At 50.6% G+C, this 18,815-nt stretch overlaps 1 protein-coding gene across 1 annotated transcript; it reads right to left on the bottom strand.

The window, feature by feature from the left end:
• Positions 1–449: 449 nt before the first annotated feature.
• Positions 450–1,325, bottom strand: MYCGRDRAFT_94519 (uncharacterized protein; the record flags this gene model as incomplete). Its single annotated transcript, XM_003850678.1, has 2 exons — positions 450–749; positions 1,263–1,325. 2 exons carry the CDS (start codon positions 1,323–1,325, stop codon positions 450–452), a joined length of 363 nt encoding a protein of 120 aa, XP_003850726.1.
• Between the last annotated feature and the right edge of the window lie 17,490 nt (positions 1,326–18,815).

Raw genomic sequence — 18,815 nt, 5'->3', positions numbered from 1 at the left:
GAGAGACCTCGAACATGCGAGGGGAAATTAAGGGAATGCCTTCGCAGCTGCGTTGCTAATAAATAAGGCGTTTGCACCGGGGTCGAGGTGGGCGGAGCCCTTACGCTAGTTTAGTCGGATGCTAAGGACGACATAGGGCTCCGTAATCGGCTCGAGTGCTCCGTTATCTTCGTGCTATAGCGAGGCCTGAAGAGAAGATGCTAACAGCTGCAGTTTTCGTATGCTAACGGATTCGAGTCCACCTACTTCCTAGCTAAAGTAGTAGACACTCCTTTTTCCGACTCGGTTAACGAATCTAAGACCTCCTCGACACGAGCGGAGTTGGCGGTAATTGCGGCAGCGCCGGGGCGTAGCGCCTAGACGCCTTTGGATGTGAAGCCCTTTATAGGGCAAAGGTTATACTGTAGACGATAACCAACCTCTCGGCAGCGGAAGCATCGATCCTCATCTTAAAAACGCTTTCGGTCGGCGTCTGTCAGGCGCGGAAGGTTAAGATACTTATCTGCCAGCACATGCCTCCTCGGGTTAGTCGCGGAGGAAGCGGCAGTAGTCGCCGAGGTAGACGAGCGAGAGCCGCCGCCTCGCTTTAAACCTCGCTCTTTATTGCTCTTATCGACGTCGAGTGCGGCAGCGGATGCAGCTTTAGCGCCGCGAGGGTGGTTAGCTTTAAGGTCGTCGAAGTCGATGTCGACTTGATCGCATTGTTCCACAAGCTCCTTAGCTGTCTTGATCCTTAGACCCACGAGGCGCTGTCGGAAGCGAAAGTTCAGTTTCTTCTTTAAGGCGTCCAGCTCGGAAGTAGGCGTCTAATCTATATAAGGGCGGAGTTCGAGGTAGCGGTTGTAGAAGTCTGTAAAGGACTCTGAGTTGCCTTGTTTAAGGCGTTCCATCTCGGATCTCGCATGGTTGGCGCGGTTCAGATCTATATAGCGTACGTTCATCTACGCGAACAGCTGTTTAATAGTAGTACGGCGAGGTTAGGGTGTTAGCGTAGGAGTCTAGCCGAGAGGGTATGCGTGACTTTAGAAGCTGCCAGACGGTGCCACCTATGTATTAGTAGATAAACCCGAGTGAGTCCTTAACGCTCCTGAACTTGGTGGCGTTAAGTAGCATGTCCATAGATCGAAGCTATTGTTCGTATCTAGGCTCGGTTTTGCCTCCTATGAACTTCTTAGGGTGCTAAACACCTCGAGCGATTTTATATCCCCTTAACATAGTAGGGTCGTAGGTAGTAAGGTTTAACACGATTAATATCGGTGTACCAGAGCGGTAGCGGCCTCGACGGTCGTCCTCCTCGCCGCGGTCGCGGTCGCGTCGGCGGTCATCGCGACGGCGGCTGTCGCGGCGGTAATCGCTGAAGTCGTCCTCTGAGCTAGGCTCGCTGTAGCTTGGAAAGCCAGGATTACGAGAAGGGTGGCGGTTTTGACGTGAAACCGGCGGCCGAGGAGGTGGAGCTATTGTGGCCTTCGTTCGTCTCTCAAGTGAGAGTGATCTGGCTGAGCGTTGATGTCCTGGAGACGAGTCGAAGGTTACCGCTCTCTTGCCTAGGGCCTTCTTAAGTTGTTTGATGCGAGCCTTAAGTGCGTCTTGCGTATCGCTGGATCCCTCGGCTATCGCTAGAGTAGCTTAACTCTGCTCGGCCTGAGCGATAAGGGTATTAATCTCTTGTTTAGCGCGAGCGAGGCCTTCTTTACGTTCCTTAACTGTTTTGTAAAAGGCCTTAGCTTGCTCCTTGTATTTAAGGATCAGTTTGTCCTTGTCGTCGCTCTGAATTACGCGGTTAAGGTCCTTAATTTTGTCCAGAGCGAGTTAATAGTTAACGTAGTAAGCGTCGAACCTAAGTCGCTATATCTCGTAGCTCTTATAAAGGACGTCCTGGTTCTAGAGGGTCTCGTTAAAGGACTAACAGATAGCTCCTACCAGCTAGTAGGCGATTATAGGGTTCTTTTTAACGAAAGCCTTAAAACGCTCGATAGTTATGTTAGCGAGGACGCTTAAGGCGAGAGTCGCAACTAGCCCATCGGGAAGCTTAATGCGGACCTTAGGGACTAGTGTAGGGTCTGCAGGGCTAGCAGGGTTAGAGAAGACTTTATTGTCGTTAAAGAAGGCTCCAAGGTCGAAGGCTGTAGTGTCTATCTAAGGTAGACTATCGTCTCTTTTCTTAGCTAACTCCGCATAGCGCTAATGTAGCGTTAGCTCTTGTCCTTAAGTCTGGGACTCTTCTTCTTCTTCTCTACCCAGTCCTTTAGTGTCGAAGTCTTCTAAAAGGAAAGAACGACGAACCTTCGCCGGCCTGTGCTTGGATGCGCTGCGCTCGGGGGATGCCGCATTGCTACGGGCCATTTTGGTCGGAGCGGTCGGGGTAGCTGGTAAAGGTAGAGGTAAAGGCGTGGATAGTGTAGAAGCGATCGAGGGAGAGCGGTCGTATCGGTAAGCGTGGAAGAGAGGGTTCGATAAATGTTGCCCTGTACAGAAGCAACGGAGTGGTAGTTAATTCGTCCGTAAGGCGATTCGTAAGAAGATAGAGGAGACGTTGCACTAAGGGCAGGTGTTAGTTGGATGCTGGTAGGGCATAAACGAGCTGGTGAGGTTGATGGCTTCAAACGAGAAGTCGATAGAAGTCGGAGGCTTGCTTGGTAAGCGAGCAGACCTGTATATAAGGTGTCGCTTCCGCGCAAGGGTGTAGCTGCTTATATAGATGCACGAGTATTGTTGTTGTCCCTGCCTCACCTATTCTATCTGATCCTACTGTTCTCGTTTAAGGCCTACTCTTTGCCTTATTCCTCGCATCTTCCTTGATTTCATTCTCGTCCAAGACGGGCACGCGCATGCCAGCGTAGCTGCCAAGGTCGCACAGGAATTCAATCGAATTTTACTACTCGCGCGGTTGGCGTGGGATGTGGGTTTTCCGGGTCCAGAGCATGTCCGTATGCTTGTCGAATCTAGCGCACTCGGGTGCGTTCGTCCAGAGTGCCTGAGCACTATATCTAGCGCACCTGAGTGCGGTCGAGTGTGAGGGTAGTGTAACCAGGTGGCAACCAACACGTGTGAGCAGTCTGTATACGAATGTCTATATTGCCTACCGAGTGTAACGAAGGGAGGCAAAAGGGAACAAAAGGGAATGTGTGCGCTAAGCCTCGCTTAGGGCAGCCTCGGGTCTGCATCGGGTCTGTATTAGGCCTAGAACAGGCCCGATTCAGGCCCGGGGCAGCGATACCCTAGTTGTTCCCTAATAGTATCCCCCCCTCCCTTAGCGGCCTGTCCTTAGGTCGCAAAAGAAAAAATAGCAAAAAGAAACTTAACAACATCTTAAAACCGACTAACGGGGAAGGAATCGAACCGCGGTGTTTTGTGCACGATCTCCGGCAGGTTAGTCCGTTTAAGCGCTACTCTAGCTAACTAGGCGCGACGAAGTTGGTTTGCGCCTAAGGCGCGTAATTAGTTAGAGTAAGCACCCGCGCGTTTTTATATAAATGCAACCCCTAGCGCCGTTCCAAAACGGAAATCGGTGTAAAAAGAAGCGCTACGAATTGGTCGAAGACGTACTATTCTCTCGGAGACTCGAACCGAGGGCACTACAAGAGGAAGCTAACAGAAGGAGAAACTATTAAATAGACGCGACGACTACTAGGCTATTAGAACGGAGGTAGTAGTAATCCGGTTGCATATATAGGTAATAGGGGGGGTAGGTAGAGGTTCCTTTGTTGTTGTAGTTTCCGGTCCTTGTAAGGGGATTAAAAGGGTGTTTAACAGCCTAAATGCTGTCCTTAGCCTGTATCCGGCGTAGTTCGGGCCTGCTAGCTAATGTAACTAAGACTCGGACCAAGGAGTCTAATCGTCAGGTCCTCCCTAGGTGCCTGCGCTATAGCATTGCCTCTCGACTATTGTCATATAGCACAAACAGCCCTAATTCCGGTCTCGTGCCTGCCTGCCTAACACCTAAGGCTCGTAATCGTCCGTGAATTCTACCCGTAACTCCTTATGCTCGTAACATGTTAGTAAATTAGAGTCCTTAATTGTAGACGTAGTCTATGCATCCTCTCGCATAAAACTACGCCGTTCCACTTATTCTTTCCTTCCTTCTTTATTAACCTCCTTTACTTCCTTGTCGACACCGCCGTCGACATTATTACGCTAGCTCTAGCCTTCCCCCTCGTGTCTATCTAAGAAGACTTTCCGCGGAGAGTGTTTAGCGACAGCTTCTTTCCGTTACCGCCCTTTCCCCGGTACTCCGCCGCGCCTCGCCGAGTTTCTACTATTATAAGCTAGCAGGGTTTCGTATCTAACTATCCCGGCGGTAGTAGTAGTAGCAGTAGTAGTAGTAGCCGTCCTCCGAGTAGCTTTCCTGCTATTAATAGCCCCGAGGGACGGCTCCTCGATTAGCTTACTTATAGTTACAATCGGCGCATTAGCTAGGAGGCCGGTAATAGTCTGCCGATATCCCCTTAGGCTCCGGGGAATGTGCCTCGGTCGAATTCTAACAGCTCCCTTACCTAGCGTTTAGGTATATGTCCGGTCTAATTCTAGCCTACAACTAAGCTAATATAGACAGGGCCTCCTATTACTGTTCCTCCGAAAGCGAAGATTCCTGCGGGTCTCTATTCTCGTAAGGAGATAGCTATAAGCGACCTTCCGCTTACTCGCGTTCCTTACCTTCCTCCCTGCCTGCAGCCTCGCCCTCCGGCTTATATTTTGCCCTGCGTTAACTGTATCTGTCGCCTCTAGCCTGTCGGTTAATACAACCTCGCGCCTTAGCAGCTCCCCGTTACTATCTACTGCGATATAAGGGACGATCTGAGCGGCAAGTGCTCGCAGTGCATTGCTAACAAGCAGACCGATCGCTACTACCCCGTGCCGGAGGAGGCTTTCCGCGCTATAAACATTCTCGATCATCTGCAATACACTATAAAGGATTATCTTTAGCAGAACCCCGGTGTTACCGTCGACGATACTACTAACGACCCTATAGTAAAGACCGACGCCGCGAAGCGCCTCCTACGCCGGACTAACGCGGTTCGCAACTACGCCGCGAAGCTATACCCTTAGATTACGTTCCTAATTAAGGAGGTCTTCGTCGCCGGTGTAAATGCTCCTGCTTACGCGCGCATTCTTACGTTCTTTACTAGGGCTCCCCCCCCCGCGCGTAAGTACAAGGACTTAACTTCCAAGCCTACGGAGGAGCAGTAGATAGCCTACCGTCGGTCTCGCCGTACCGATGTAATAGGTAAGGAGGCGCGGTTTATAGCTGGTATAGGGGTGTCGTCGTAGCAGCTGTTTAACATCGTTGCGGACGGGCCTTTCGAGCGTCTTATTATCGCGGATATTGTAGTGGGGAATATCGCACTGTCACGTGCGGTCTGTATCTAGCTTCAGCTTCGTGTGCAGGTCGGAGGATCATCAAGAGATCGACCTCCGGAAAGACCTTGGACACGCACACGAGGCCCAACAGTACAGAGCTCTCAATACTACCTCCTTTGCCCCCCTACCTTTCACTTTAATTGTACAGTTTACCGCCCCTTTTGCTCCCTATGCTACCTCGTACGTCCGCACTGCTACTATCCGCGGGAGATCGGAACCTTTGGAAGTTCCCCCCTCACATTTTGGTAGACGATGTAAGACTCCTTCCTTCGCGAAAGCGGAGAAGGAGGATATACAAAGGGTAGGCAGCAGTGCGGAAGTGCGGAGCAGCTACGACCTCGACAACAGCGCCGGTCGCCTTTCGAGTACTTACGACGCATACGACGAATACCCTCCCTCGAAGAAAGGATCACGATATACCTCTGCCCCTTAGCCAGGGCAGTAGGCTTAAGTACCTAAGTTTAAAGTCCAAGTTCAAAATACAAAGTACCTTAATGCACAAATCGCTGTGTGCACATTGCTAGATCTACTACCGAATACACCCCAAATACACGAACACACGAACACACACACATTCCCTATACCCTACCGAGCTGCACACCCTACGCCAAGCAGCTCGTCGATACAGCCCAAGAAGGAGAAGGAAGAAACCAAGGGAGCAAAAGAGTACATGAAAAAGGGACACCAACATCGCATAGAGGCTCGGTATAAAGCGCTCTCGCACTAATGTATGCAACCGCGCTACCGGACTCGGATGCACGCCCTCAAAGCGCGACGCTATAGCGGAGAGCATATCGACCACAATAGACGCGATTTAGGGCGAAAAGAAGCCTCCCAGGCCCAAAATCGTACTGCCATAGCTTTTCCCACACCCGACTACCTGCCGGTGAAGGTAAGCGAGACGAGCGGCGACCGCACCTGCCGAGGCAGGTACGCCAGGCGTGCGGTAAACCCTATACGAGGCGCTCGTAACGAAAAGAAAGAGAAACAGGGTGGAAAAAGAGCCCTTAAGTACCTGGAAAACTTCACCGGTCGCGGTGAAAGTCATAATAGACATAATAGACATCGGAGATTATCGCTCCTACTGCTCCTACACCTGCACGAGCGACCACGCCACCGAGCTCAGCTGCACGCCTTTGAAACGCGACACTGCTACGGAGATGATATCGACTCCAGCGGATGCAAAAAATGGGGTAAAAACAAGCCTCCCAGGGCCAAAATCGTACTGCCATAGCTTTTCCCATGCCCGACTACCTGCCGAGGCAGGTAGGCCAGGCGTGCAGCACAGCCCATGCGTGGCGTTCGTGAAGAAAAGAAAGAGAAACAGGGTGGAAAAAGAGCCCTTAAGTACCTGGAAAACTTCACCGACCGCCGTAGTGGCTATAATAGACATGCTGGACATTAGAGAATACTCGGTTACGTAAGCCGTCCTGTGCTCTCGATAGAATGGCCATAAGAAACGAGACTAACCAGCCATCATGGCGTAGGCGTCGCGAATACCCTAAGAAACGTCGCCCTATCGCACCGATCGTCCGACCGCTCCTCGGTGTTACTTTCCGAGGCAATAGCAGATGATATCGCTACGAACCCGGCACTGGAACTAGGGAGCACATAAGCCCTGCCTAGATCTACCGACACCAGGTTCTCGGTACGAGAATGCGATGTGTAGTTCTCGGCTCCAGCTGGCTGGAATAGTCCAAGAGGTGCGACCTTTCGAGGATAGGATGTTTCCCAGACCAAATTGGGAAGAGGGTCTGGTAAACAAATGATACCGAGCCACAGACCCTAGACGCATCCCTAGTCCTCATTTCCCTACCCTGGATTCTTCCACACCGCACGAGGAGCGATCCCGCCTTATTCTCGAGTTTCTAGATACTCAGCCGCCCCACGTGCCCGGAACGTACGATTACACCCTGCCCGCACTAAGGAGACTATCGAATATGGCCCCGGACTATGTGTGAACGGCATAATCAGCTGTAGTGCACTACTAGCAGCAACAATGTTTCCCAGACTAATAGTCTGGCAAACCCTCGAGAGCTTCAAATGGCCCACTCCCGCCGCCCCGGTATCGACGACGACTTGCTAACCTTTTCCTATACGCCTTCCGAACACACATCTGCACTCCTTACTTCCTATTTCCCTATTTGCGACACCAATCTGCACATCGCTATCACGATGTCTCCTAATAACACTCCTAACAACGGCCCGGACGGACCCTCCTGTCGTGGCTATCTTAATACTCCCTCGGAGATTCTCCGCAACACCCCAAGCACCGGCGAGGCTTCCGGAACTAATAGCCCTATCTGGGCACCTTCCGATGCACGCGCCTTCCGCGATAGCAATAGGATTCCATCAGCTTGCTTTGCGACTGATTCGACTGAAGGGTCGACTAATAAGGCTCTCCCTTAAGCCGAAGGGATTGCTGCTGCAGCGACCTATAGTACAGTTCCCGCTCCCTAACCTGCTAACATAAACATCGCAGATCTTGTTACTGCCCTTACCGCGGCTACTCGCAACAACAGAGCCCCTGCTCACCGTGGTCGCGTACCCTTCCCTAGAAAGCCTGGTGCTCTATCCTTCGACGGCAAGGATGCCTCGACTTTCTTTCAGACTATAGCCGACTTCTTCGATTCGTACTTTGAAGGGTTACGCACTCCTAATAGGGAAAGGATCCGACTTGCTGCTCGACACTCGGTGCCGGATGTTCGAGCTTAGCTCGAGAGTCTTTTAGGCTTTGACGGCGATAACTACGAAGCTTTTAAGGAAGAGGCTCTTTCCTACTATCGGTGCTATGATAGCCAGGTGTATAAGTACAGCCTCCCTTTCCTCGAGGAGCTGTACGCAAAGGAAAGAGTCTGGGATATCTCCGGACAGAAGGATGACCTGCGTTAGTACGTCATGACTTTCAAAGCGGTCTCGAAAAGGATACCTCTTAAACAGTGCAACGAAGTTGCTCGATACCACCTCTTCCTTAAAGGCTTGCCCTCCGAGGTAGGACAGGAAATTATAAACAAGCTCGAAGTGGACGTCTCGAACCCAGCCTCCTGTACTTAGCTTCCTCCATTGTACGATGCGACACTTAAGTACGTCACAAGCCGCATAGCTTACCAGGAGTTGTACGGCAAGGGCAAGAGCCAGGTTACCAGCCAGCTTGTCAACTAGACTAAGAAGAGGTATCCGAAGCTAGATGCATCGAACGATAGAGTCTGGTCGTCACGCGTACTAAAAGAGAAGCTGCCGGACATAGAGGACCTGTCTGAAAAGCTTTCTAAGATAACCATTGCTAAGATTAAGCGTGCGAGAGCTGAGAGAAGTGCACGTGTAGCTGTTAATCTACCTAGAGACTTTCCGAAGTCTCATATAGCTACGCTACATACAGATAACACCCCTGATTCTCTAGAGTACTACTCGTACAATGTCGCTGGACCTAGACTAGTGCCCTATTAGTCGTCTAGCAGCTCGAACCCCTTCTACCAGGAAGCCTCCAAGTATACATGCTTTTATTGCTTTGAACCCGGTTATGGTGTTTACGAATGCAAGTACATAAACTACCTCCTAAGTGCGGGCTGGACACACCGCGACAGTGAAAAGAAGTGGTATATCAGACGAGAAGGTGATGTTAACAGACGAAAGGTGCAGTTCAGGAACTAGCCGGATCAGCCTAAGCTCCGGATGATAGCTCCCGCTATCGAGAAAGCATAGGGAAGGGCTATTACCTGGCCTGCCGATGCGAATATCGAGGATGCTAAGAAGTACTAGCCAGCTCATGAACCACCTGTAGCTGCCTTTGCTCCTCGGACTCATATACCGAGTACACCTCTTAACCCGGCACTTGTTCCTAGCCCTGTTCCACCGACCTCGAAATCTGCACCCTTATTACCAGCTCAACCTAGTCACCTAGGCCAAGGCTCAGGTTCCCCTGCAGGACCCGCACTAGCGACGAACATAAATGGAAACTGGTGCAACATCGTCGCTAGAAGTACGGTTCCTAAGGATCTGGTGTACATTGATAAGCGAGACCCCCGTGCCCCCTATGTGAATTAGATCCGTACCAACTCTCTGTCTGCGAACGCTGCGACTAGGCCAACAAGCACGACTAAGGGAAAGGAGCTAGCCGCCAAGCCGAGCAATAATACTAGCCGTGTTGTGAAGCCAAAGAAGATAGTGTCTATTAAGATCGATGCCCGCAAGATCCCTAACACGGAAGAGTATATGAAGGTAGTCGAAGAAGGCTCGTAGTCGATATAGGGCACTCTTACTAGTGATGGTGCATTTAACACCGGTGACCAGCCGCAGTCCGCAAACGACAGCTAAACCTAGGACCCTACTAGAAGCATAGATCTAGATCCTACCCCTCCTTCTTAGGGCTTCGTTAACCCCCCGCTGCTAAAGAAAAAGAAGAACCAGAAGCCTGCTGCGACTGGAAAGGGTGCTTAGAGAAGGGACATTTACCTTCGAGAGCGACTTAACATGGAAAAGGTGCTGCTCGACAGGATACTAGCGCAGCCGTCTAATATCCCTGTTAGGGAGCTTCTCGCTGCCTCGCCTGCTGTAGCCAGGGGACTTCTTAAGCGCTGTGCTCGGAACTAAGAAGACTTCGCAATAGCTGCTAAGGAAGCCGGGCTGTTGATCATCGTCAAGGAGGATAACATTGCTGCTACTGCAGCATACTAGTACGATATAGATAAGCCGCTTCGTTCTTACAGGGTGCGAGTCGAGTTTGAACTTAGCAGTGCTACAGCTGAGCACATCCTGCCCTCTGGATTTTATGCACGCAATAGGTTCGTAGAAGAGATAGAAGACGATAACCCTACTTTCCTCGGTCCCATAATTAAGGAGCTATATGTTATAATGCCCCCGAGACTAATGCAGGACCTGTACGAAGACCCCAAGGACGCGAGGTTGTCCTTTAACGACCGAGACTATGTTATTGTACCCTTACCTGTTGTAGAATGCATTGTCAGTCCGAAACGACACAGGGAGCGTCGTGCCATAATTAACGAGGGATCTGAAGGGAACATCATAAGCTAGTCTACGGTAAAGCGAGCGGGTGTTAGCATACGCACCTGCTAGCTAATACAGATGAATACGGTCAGTAGCTGTACGGATTTCCTAGGTATTGCAGAGCGGGTACCGATCGAGGTTATAGGAGTCCTTACCTACTCGTCGTTTCTTGTTGCACGGACTGTACCTTTCCTTCTCGGCCGACTATAGACTAGATAGGTGCGGCTTAGATCTGTAAACTGCGACGACGGGTCCCTCGAGTGTACAATCGCGACACCGGATGGAACAACGATTACCTTTACTAGAGTTAAGGGATACGGAGACAGGTACGGTCCGACCGAGGCATTCTATACGACCAAGCCCGAGGAGTCGGGAAACGAGTAGGCTGCCGACACCCCGGTAACGCGGTAGCATCATTCAACTATCCGGAGGATTACTTGCAGTCGTCCGGAACGAGACTACTGGTCGAAGTCGACCCGAAACCTTTCCCAGACCCCGGGTCTGGCAAACATTTCTTCAGCACCTGGGATAAAGTGAGGGCTTGGGACGAGTTCCGGACCATTACCTCGACAAAATACACCATCAATCCCTCGGATACAGTCTGGGAAACTACCTCACAAGCCCGAGTAGCGTCGCTAATCATTAAGTAGGCGGATATTCTCTAGTTAGATTACCTCCAGCGAAAAACGGAATAGGAGGCAGGATCCGCTCCGAATGCATACACCATGTACAAACGCAAGGCGGACAAGATCAGACCCGTTGATAGTATTATTCACGACACTAGCAGCAAACCCCCTAGTAGTACTTTCAACTAGCGGCAGAGATGTCTTAAAAATAAGGCCAAGCTCACGCCGAGCACGCACCCCTAGGACAACAAGTACCTTATCCCCAAGTTTTCCGACATCGAGAAGGGTTCGAGACTTACCCCTAAACGCATGAACAGCTTTAAGACTACGATCGAACTAAGGCCGAAAGAGCTCGAGCTTTTCCATACCTGTCTCTTCCGACGAGAGAAGTCTCTTGCTTAGGATTTCTCACATATTGGTCGCCTTAACGAGGATGTTTCCCCACCAGTGGAGATCCGCACGATTCCGCACAAGGCTTGGCAGTGCAAGAACTTCCCTATCCCCGCAGCCCTCGAGAAGGTAGTAATACAGATGGTTAGTAAGCGAGCCCGTAATAGAGTAATCGAGCCATCCTATAGTGCATACCGGAACCCCTAGTTCATCGTGCAAAAGAAGCCAGACAACCTAAAGCTACTAAAAGCCAAGGACCCTATGCCGGAAGGGGAGAGTGTCCAGGAAAAGAAGGAGGAGAAGAAGTACCGACTTATTAACTCAGCTACAGAAGTAAACCGTGTCACGCTGAGGGATGCTAACATGCCACCGGACGCAGACTCCTTTTCTGCAGACTTCGCAGGCTGCACTACTACCTCGCTTATAGACCTCTTCTCTAGATACGACCAAATACCCCTAGCCGAACACTGTCGGGACCTCACCTCCTTTCACATACTGCTCGGGCTGTTTAGGCACACAGGGATTCCCATAGGCGGAACTAATTCGGTCGCTCAGTTCTAAAGGATTATGACCACTATCCTTCAGGAGCACATAAATCACCGAGCTCGCCCCTTTCTGGACGACATTGGAGTTAAAGGTCCCCGCACTACGTACGATAACGAGGAAACCGAGCCCGGCATCCGACGTTGGGTTGCTGAACATGTTACGAACCTTGACGTAGTCCTTGCCGACATTAAGAGAGCCGGACTCACTATATCAGCTCTCAAGTCGCAATGGTTCTCGACAGGGGTACTGATTGTCGGGTACGTTTGTGATGTACATAGCCGTCACCCTGATGAAGCACGAGTCGTCAAGATTACTAAGTGGCCTGCTCCAGACAACCCTAAGGAGGTTCGAGTATTCCTAGGCGTGGTCGTGTACTTCCGCATCTGGATTAAGAAGTATGCACAGGTGTTAGCTCCGCTGTACAATCTACTGAAGCCTAATGTGTGCTAGTGTTAGACCGCCGAGCATGACGCGTCGATAGGGAAATTGAAGAAGGCTCTTGTTACTGCACCGGCTCTCAAGACTATAGACTACGTTTCGGGAGGACAGATCATCCTTGCTGTTAATGCATCCGGGGATGGGTTCGGAGCAGTCCTTATGCAACGAGATGTCGACAACTACAAGACAAGACACCTATCTCGGTATGAAAGCGGCATCTAGAAGCCGAACGAGCGAAAGTTCGATACTAGGAAACTTAAGTGTCTCGGTGTTTTAAAGGCATTAAAAAAGCTAAAGCACCATCTCTACGGTGTTTACTTCCTGCTTAAGCTAGATGCGAATACTCTAGTCTATTAGTTAAACCGACCACCGACCGACTTGCCTAACGCAGTAATAACAAGGTAGCTTTCATAGATACGACTGTTTGATTTCGATGTGAAGCATGTTCCCGGCCGACTGCACACTGCTGCAGATGCGCTGTCTCGACGACCGCGTACTCAGTCCGATGACATTAACGAGGAGCATAAGCAGGACTACGAAGAAATGATTGACAGCACGCTATATGCAGTGTACGCGAATCGTGTCGAGGCCGAAGAGATTACCCCTACTCTAGAAGAGGAGCTTGTTCGGAGCAGCATCGACGGCTTCCTCTCGGACTTCTACCGCGATGTGGCATACTACCTCCTGACCCTTCGACGACCGGTGGGAGTAAACAGGAACAGCTGGTATGCCTTTAAGAAACGGGCATCTCGCTACCTAGTTAGGGAACGCTGCCTGTAGTATTAGAAAAGAATTAACAAGCCGCTATGCAGAGTTATAGACAAGGAGTCTGAGCAGAAGTCGATTATCCGTACCCTCTATAGGGACCCTACCTCCGGCTACAGAGGGCGTAAAGGGACCTACATAAAGATCGCTTGTCGGTATTACTAGCAGGGCCTGTATAAGCAGGTCCGAGATTTCGTCGGAAAGTGCCCCGAGTGTCTTCTTCGATCGTCCGGACTAGCGAGTGTGTCGGAACTGCACCTAAGATACAACAGCTATGTTGGCGAGTCGTGGCATATAGACGTCGTTTATGTCGATGGCTCCGGAAGCATTATTATGGCCAGGGAGTCTCTCTCTGGATGGCCGGAAGGAAGGATCGTAAACAAGGGGCAGAATTAAGGTGTGAGCTCAAGGCAGGTCGCGAAGTTTCTTTTTGAAGACGTCTTTTCACGCACTGGAGCCTATAACCGGATCTTCTTTAATAGAGGGCCTAAGAACTACGGCGATATGCCTCAGCTGCTAGCTCAAATAGATACAAACCTCAGTCGTGTGTCCGCCTACCACCCTAAAGCGAACAGTCTAGTCGAGCGTGGACATTCTAACATCCTGGACGTCCTCTTAAAGTGCACGCAGGGCAAGCTGAAGGGCTGGAGATCCTTTTTCTACGCAGCACTATAGGCAGACCGCACTACTGTTCGCAGGTCCACGGGATGTACGCCGGCAAGTCTTTTCTATGCATTTAATGTCGTCCTGCCTATTAAGCTACGGTACGACACTTGGAAAACGATTAACTGGAAGATAGTGCGTACGACCGAAGACTTGCTAGCCGCTCGAGTAAGGCAGATCTTCTGCTCCAAGAAGGATGTTAGAGAAGTCACCGCCCTGCAGCGCAGGCTACGAGATGCCCAGAAGGAGTACTAGGACATAACCTATAATGTCGACAACAAGCCGCTTAAGAAGGGGCAGCTCGTGCTGTTAAAAAGAGGCGAGCGAAAGTCTACCTACGAGAAGCTGTCCTTTCGATAGAAGGGGCCCTACCGAGTAACAAGTGTAAGCCTGGACACCGGTACCTACAAGATTGCAGAACTGGACGAGGCAGAGCTCTAAGGCACATAGTCTAGGGACATGCTTCGGGTAGTCCCTACAGACTACCTCGAGCATGTTAATAAGCTCGAAGAGCTGACACGCGGCGACTTAAACCCTGAATAGTTTGCAAGTGTTAAGAGTGAGGATAAAGAGCCGGCATTACCTTAGGGCGACGACCCTGCCGCTAAATAGTACAGAGAACCTGCTCCCGGACCTCCGAACATCGTGTAGGGGGTAAGGGAATCCTCGCTGTCCCCGGAAGAACGATTATAGTACCTAAGAATCTGAGTGCGGCTATAATTCGTATTAAAATGTTTCCCAGACTAAGGGTCTGGCAAACATAGCGACGGATGCTCTCGGCTTACTATAGTTGTTTCCTAGACTGGTGGTCTAGCAAAGGCTCTACTCGCTCTCTCGGGCAAACATCATTATTACCCAAAGAGACACACACATTTCTTTGTGTTGAAGTAAGCTCTTTCGCTTACAACAAGACCCCCGGCACGACCTTATCTCCGTCCTCGCCGCCATCCATCTAATAGACCGACACTGCTAAACTCTTCCGCACTACAATTACTAGCGCATTTACGAAGAACAATCACGAGCAAATTCACGCACACAATCACGAGCGAGCAGCTGTTGTTGTTGCCTTCTGCCGGCGGACATCTTTCAAAGGCTAGTGCTGCCGGATAGGCCTAGTTGTTTGCCAGACTATTTAGGGAAAGGGGTCTGGCAAACATTTGCGAAGGATAGGACATTGCCTAGGTGTCTCTGCTAGCTACGACTGATCCACTATTGTTCAGAGCGTACCAAACACACGTTCTCTACCCTAAAGGGGAGGGAGTTACAATTCACGAAGCTTGGTCACCCTTTCGGACATTTAGGGGCTAGGCTGCCTTTTGCTAGACAATTATGCACATTCTGCCACAATCACGAGACTGCTAATGCGAAACATTCACTAACACAACAATCACCGACACAACAATCACAGGCCTTTCCTAACAATTACGAGCTCTTCTAACAATCACGAGCACGAGCACGCACACAATTCACGAACAAGCAAGGGACCCGCTTTCTGCCTGCTCGCCCTACTTAAAAGCCTTAATCTTCTCTACACCTCCGACTTCCCTACAACATCTACCATATCTTCTTTCTTTCCTATCTCCTTGCACCTCCCTTAACGACTCCTTTTCCTCCTGGACGAACCTTATCTGCGTCCTCGCAGACCTTCGACCTGATTAAACACCCTCCACGAGCCCCCCCTCGACACACTCACCAACTGAGCGCATTAGCGCAAAACAACACCGAGCGCGCCGAGCGCATACAACACACATACCAACCGAGCGCATCAGCGCAAAAACAACACCTTCGAAACGATACGAGCGCACCGAGCGCACACAACACACCCTAACAACGAGCGCAACTGCGCATACTACTACCGACATAGACAACATCCTGGCTCGCCTCCGGAGCGCACCCTTAACAAACAATAAAGAAATGCGTGTAGCCTTCTCGACTGCGTAGAACACTAGAGAGCTAGGAAAACTCAAGAGTCTCCTTAAGAGCATGCCAGACGCGGACCGCGAGCGAGTAGTGTCAGACATCGTTAATACCTTGGAATTAGGATTGGAAAAAGCAGCAGAGTTTGCAGCAGGCATGTGGGATTTCGTGCGGATGAACCGGGTCCCTATTACCTTAGGAACCGGGAGGATCACTAGACAGGACAGTATTGCAGCTGCTTATCCGAGGCTAGTAGCGGCAGCTACGGATAGCAGGAGGACCCGCAACCGCAAGAAGGGCATTTACGACGCCCTTATAAAAGAATAGGGACAGGACGTAATAGATGCAAACCCGGAACTAAGGCAATACGTGTACAAATCCGAGAACATAGCAAAAGAGATTCGAAAGCTGGCTTCAAAGTACAAGACGTGGTCCGATAAGGGTACGACAGTGGCCATGCTTGTTTTACGAGAATACATTCGTCGGTACAGTTAGGGCGTAGGACAGGGTTATTCGGATCCGAGAGGAACTAAGTACACTACCAAGGACTTCTTTACAGTCGGCAAACTAGGAGGAATCGATCGCCCTACACAGGAGCAGATTGACATCGTGCGCAACACGTACAACCGGCACATAGATAGTCGTGGGTAGATAGTGCCCTACAAGCCTAAGGGAAAGGAGAAGGAAATTGCGTCTGGATCCAACACTTAGAAGCAGATCGAAGCACCTCCCGCTATAAGCACGCGGTCCAAAACCAAGGAAAAGCCAGCCAATCTCGGCAGTCTTCCTATACGCGGTACCCCTTCCGAGAGTGGCTCCGGCCGCCCCTAAACACTATACTCCGGCAGATCCATTTCTAGCCCTGGTCTCGGAGGAAGTATCTACGCGTCTCCTGTTGTTCGTACTACGGGAAGGGCTCGCTTAGTCAGTTAGGTAGTGACTGAAACACAGATCGCTCTCGGCATGCCTATTACGGAGCCTACAAACACGACCTATAATTGCAAGAACGCCTTACCTTAAATTATCGCCACGATTAATAGCCTAAGGAGGCTTCCTCTTTCGCAACGCCTTGCTACCCCGAACCAGCTGTTTCGATGCCTGCAGCTGCTGTATCCGGACAGTACGAAGCCAAAGGATAAGTGCACGTTCCTATGCTACAACCATGCGAGGGACCTGCTTCGATACTTCGGAATCAAGGTAAAGACCGGGAATGTAATAGCAAAGAACAACACGCTCTTCAAACTCACTACCCTCAAGTACGATACGTACAAGCTCAGCTAGCTGAAGACAGGTTCCGAGACGTACAAGATGTGGTTTAAGGATGCTCGTCCGTCTCGACCATCGGACTTCCTTGGGCCGTACCGCTTCGACAATGACGTCCCACGCAGAGAACTCGGCCAGCTCAACTTTGACGGCTTCTTTAACAAGGCTCGCTAAGCGATATACTTGACGGCCGGTTAAGAGAACGAGTTTAAGAGAAATGGTACGCTCAACATTCCCCTCTTCGCGTAGATCGGACAGGACAAGGCCCTTTGCAAGATTATTGATAAGGAAATGGACATGTACTTGTGGCATCAGCGCGAAATCAATGGCCAGCCTAACTACGGATAGCTTCGCACGATGTGCTACTCTCAGATCCAGCAGCTCATCCGCCAGGACATTTCATACTAGCTGCTATATGTTCTTCTGCGAGGTGACTATAAGCACCGGCTGGTGTCGTACCCATACTACGCCAAGAGCACCAAGAAGGGCGACAACACCACCTTCAAGCACATCGACCTTACGGTCAGCCGCATGGTCGAGGAGAATCGCGGTATTAACCAGATTCAAGGTACGGTCTCCTTAACAGACGAGGGCAAGAAGGACTATACGGTGCTCGTTAAGAGGATGCATAAGAAGGAGATCTTTCAGGAATAGTACCAGTGGATAAAGGCTAACAACTGCGCAGACGGAGCAGTGCAGAAGATCGATTCTACGGTGCTGCCGCAACACTTCCTAGATCGCCATGAGCTCAAGTGGGAGCACGTTCCTTGCAAGGCATTTGATATTCGCATTACGGTTCCGCATCTGCCACATAGTGTCGACACCAAGGCAGAGACCGAACGTCGAACGATTCTTCCCTAGTTCGTGGCTGTGCATGCAGATGGTTCTCTCGAATGTGCCGAAGCTGGTGACTAGGAGATGCTGCGCAAAGCTCACATGGACCTGACCGCCCCCGACAAGACACCCTCCGGGCTTATTAACAAGTACGGCAAGATTCCTTACGCCTTCCCTACGGCTGTGTCTTTGACACCTAACAACCACATCGCTGCTGCACTTGTTGCTCACGAGAAGTAGGAGAGCCCTAGAGTCGTCGTCGAACTAGAGAAGCTTATACGCCTTAATGTTGTCGATCTAAGGGCATAGATCAAGAAGCAGCGGGATGCGACTGTAGCTCGAGTAAAGGCAAACTATAAGGACATCAAGTACGCGGAGAGGAATACGTTCGGTAACCGATCGTACTACAACGCCAAGGACAAGCACCCGACCGACTTCTAGAAGCACCAACCTCTACTAGCTAAAGTCGCTCCTAACGATGCAGACGACAGGGAGCGTAAGCTGCTTAGGCAGGGAGATACGGACATCGCAGTACCCCAGGAAGTCCCCGACTCACTTATCGGCAAGGATAGCAAGCGCGTACCTAGACGCGACATGCAGTAGGAGGATAGTACTCAGCGATAGGTTCACAATGTTTCCCAGACTAAAATCCGCATCGGGTCTAGGAAACATTTGGTGCGAACAGGACATAAGGAGCGGCTGTTTTCTGCACTAGCGCTTGTTTTGAGGTTCTTTTTTCTTTTTGTTGTTTCTTTTGTTTTGTTTCTTTTGTTTTAGATGCGATGCATGCGATGGACATGCGTAGTAGGTGCAAAACCCGAGGATGGGGACAGTCTACGTTGGCAACAAGTTGAAAAGGACGACGCTAGTGCTAGATCTGGAGGGTTTTCACGCTATGAGCGTGCACAATGGTATAGTTTAGGTTCTTGCAGTGTCTGGGTTAGACACTACAGGAGGGGGACGGATGTAGTGGGGAATATCGCACTGTCACGTGCGGTCTGTATCTAGCTT

The sequence above is a fragment of the Zymoseptoria tritici genome, chromosome 7 (assembly GCF_000219625.1).
Source record: "Zymoseptoria tritici IPO323 chromosome 7, whole genome shotgun sequence".
Lineage (NCBI taxonomy): Eukaryota > Fungi > Ascomycota > Dothideomycetes > Mycosphaerellales > Mycosphaerellaceae > Zymoseptoria > Zymoseptoria tritici.
Note: the sequence above shows the minus strand (reverse complement) of the source record. Positions and strands in the feature narration are given on the sequence as shown.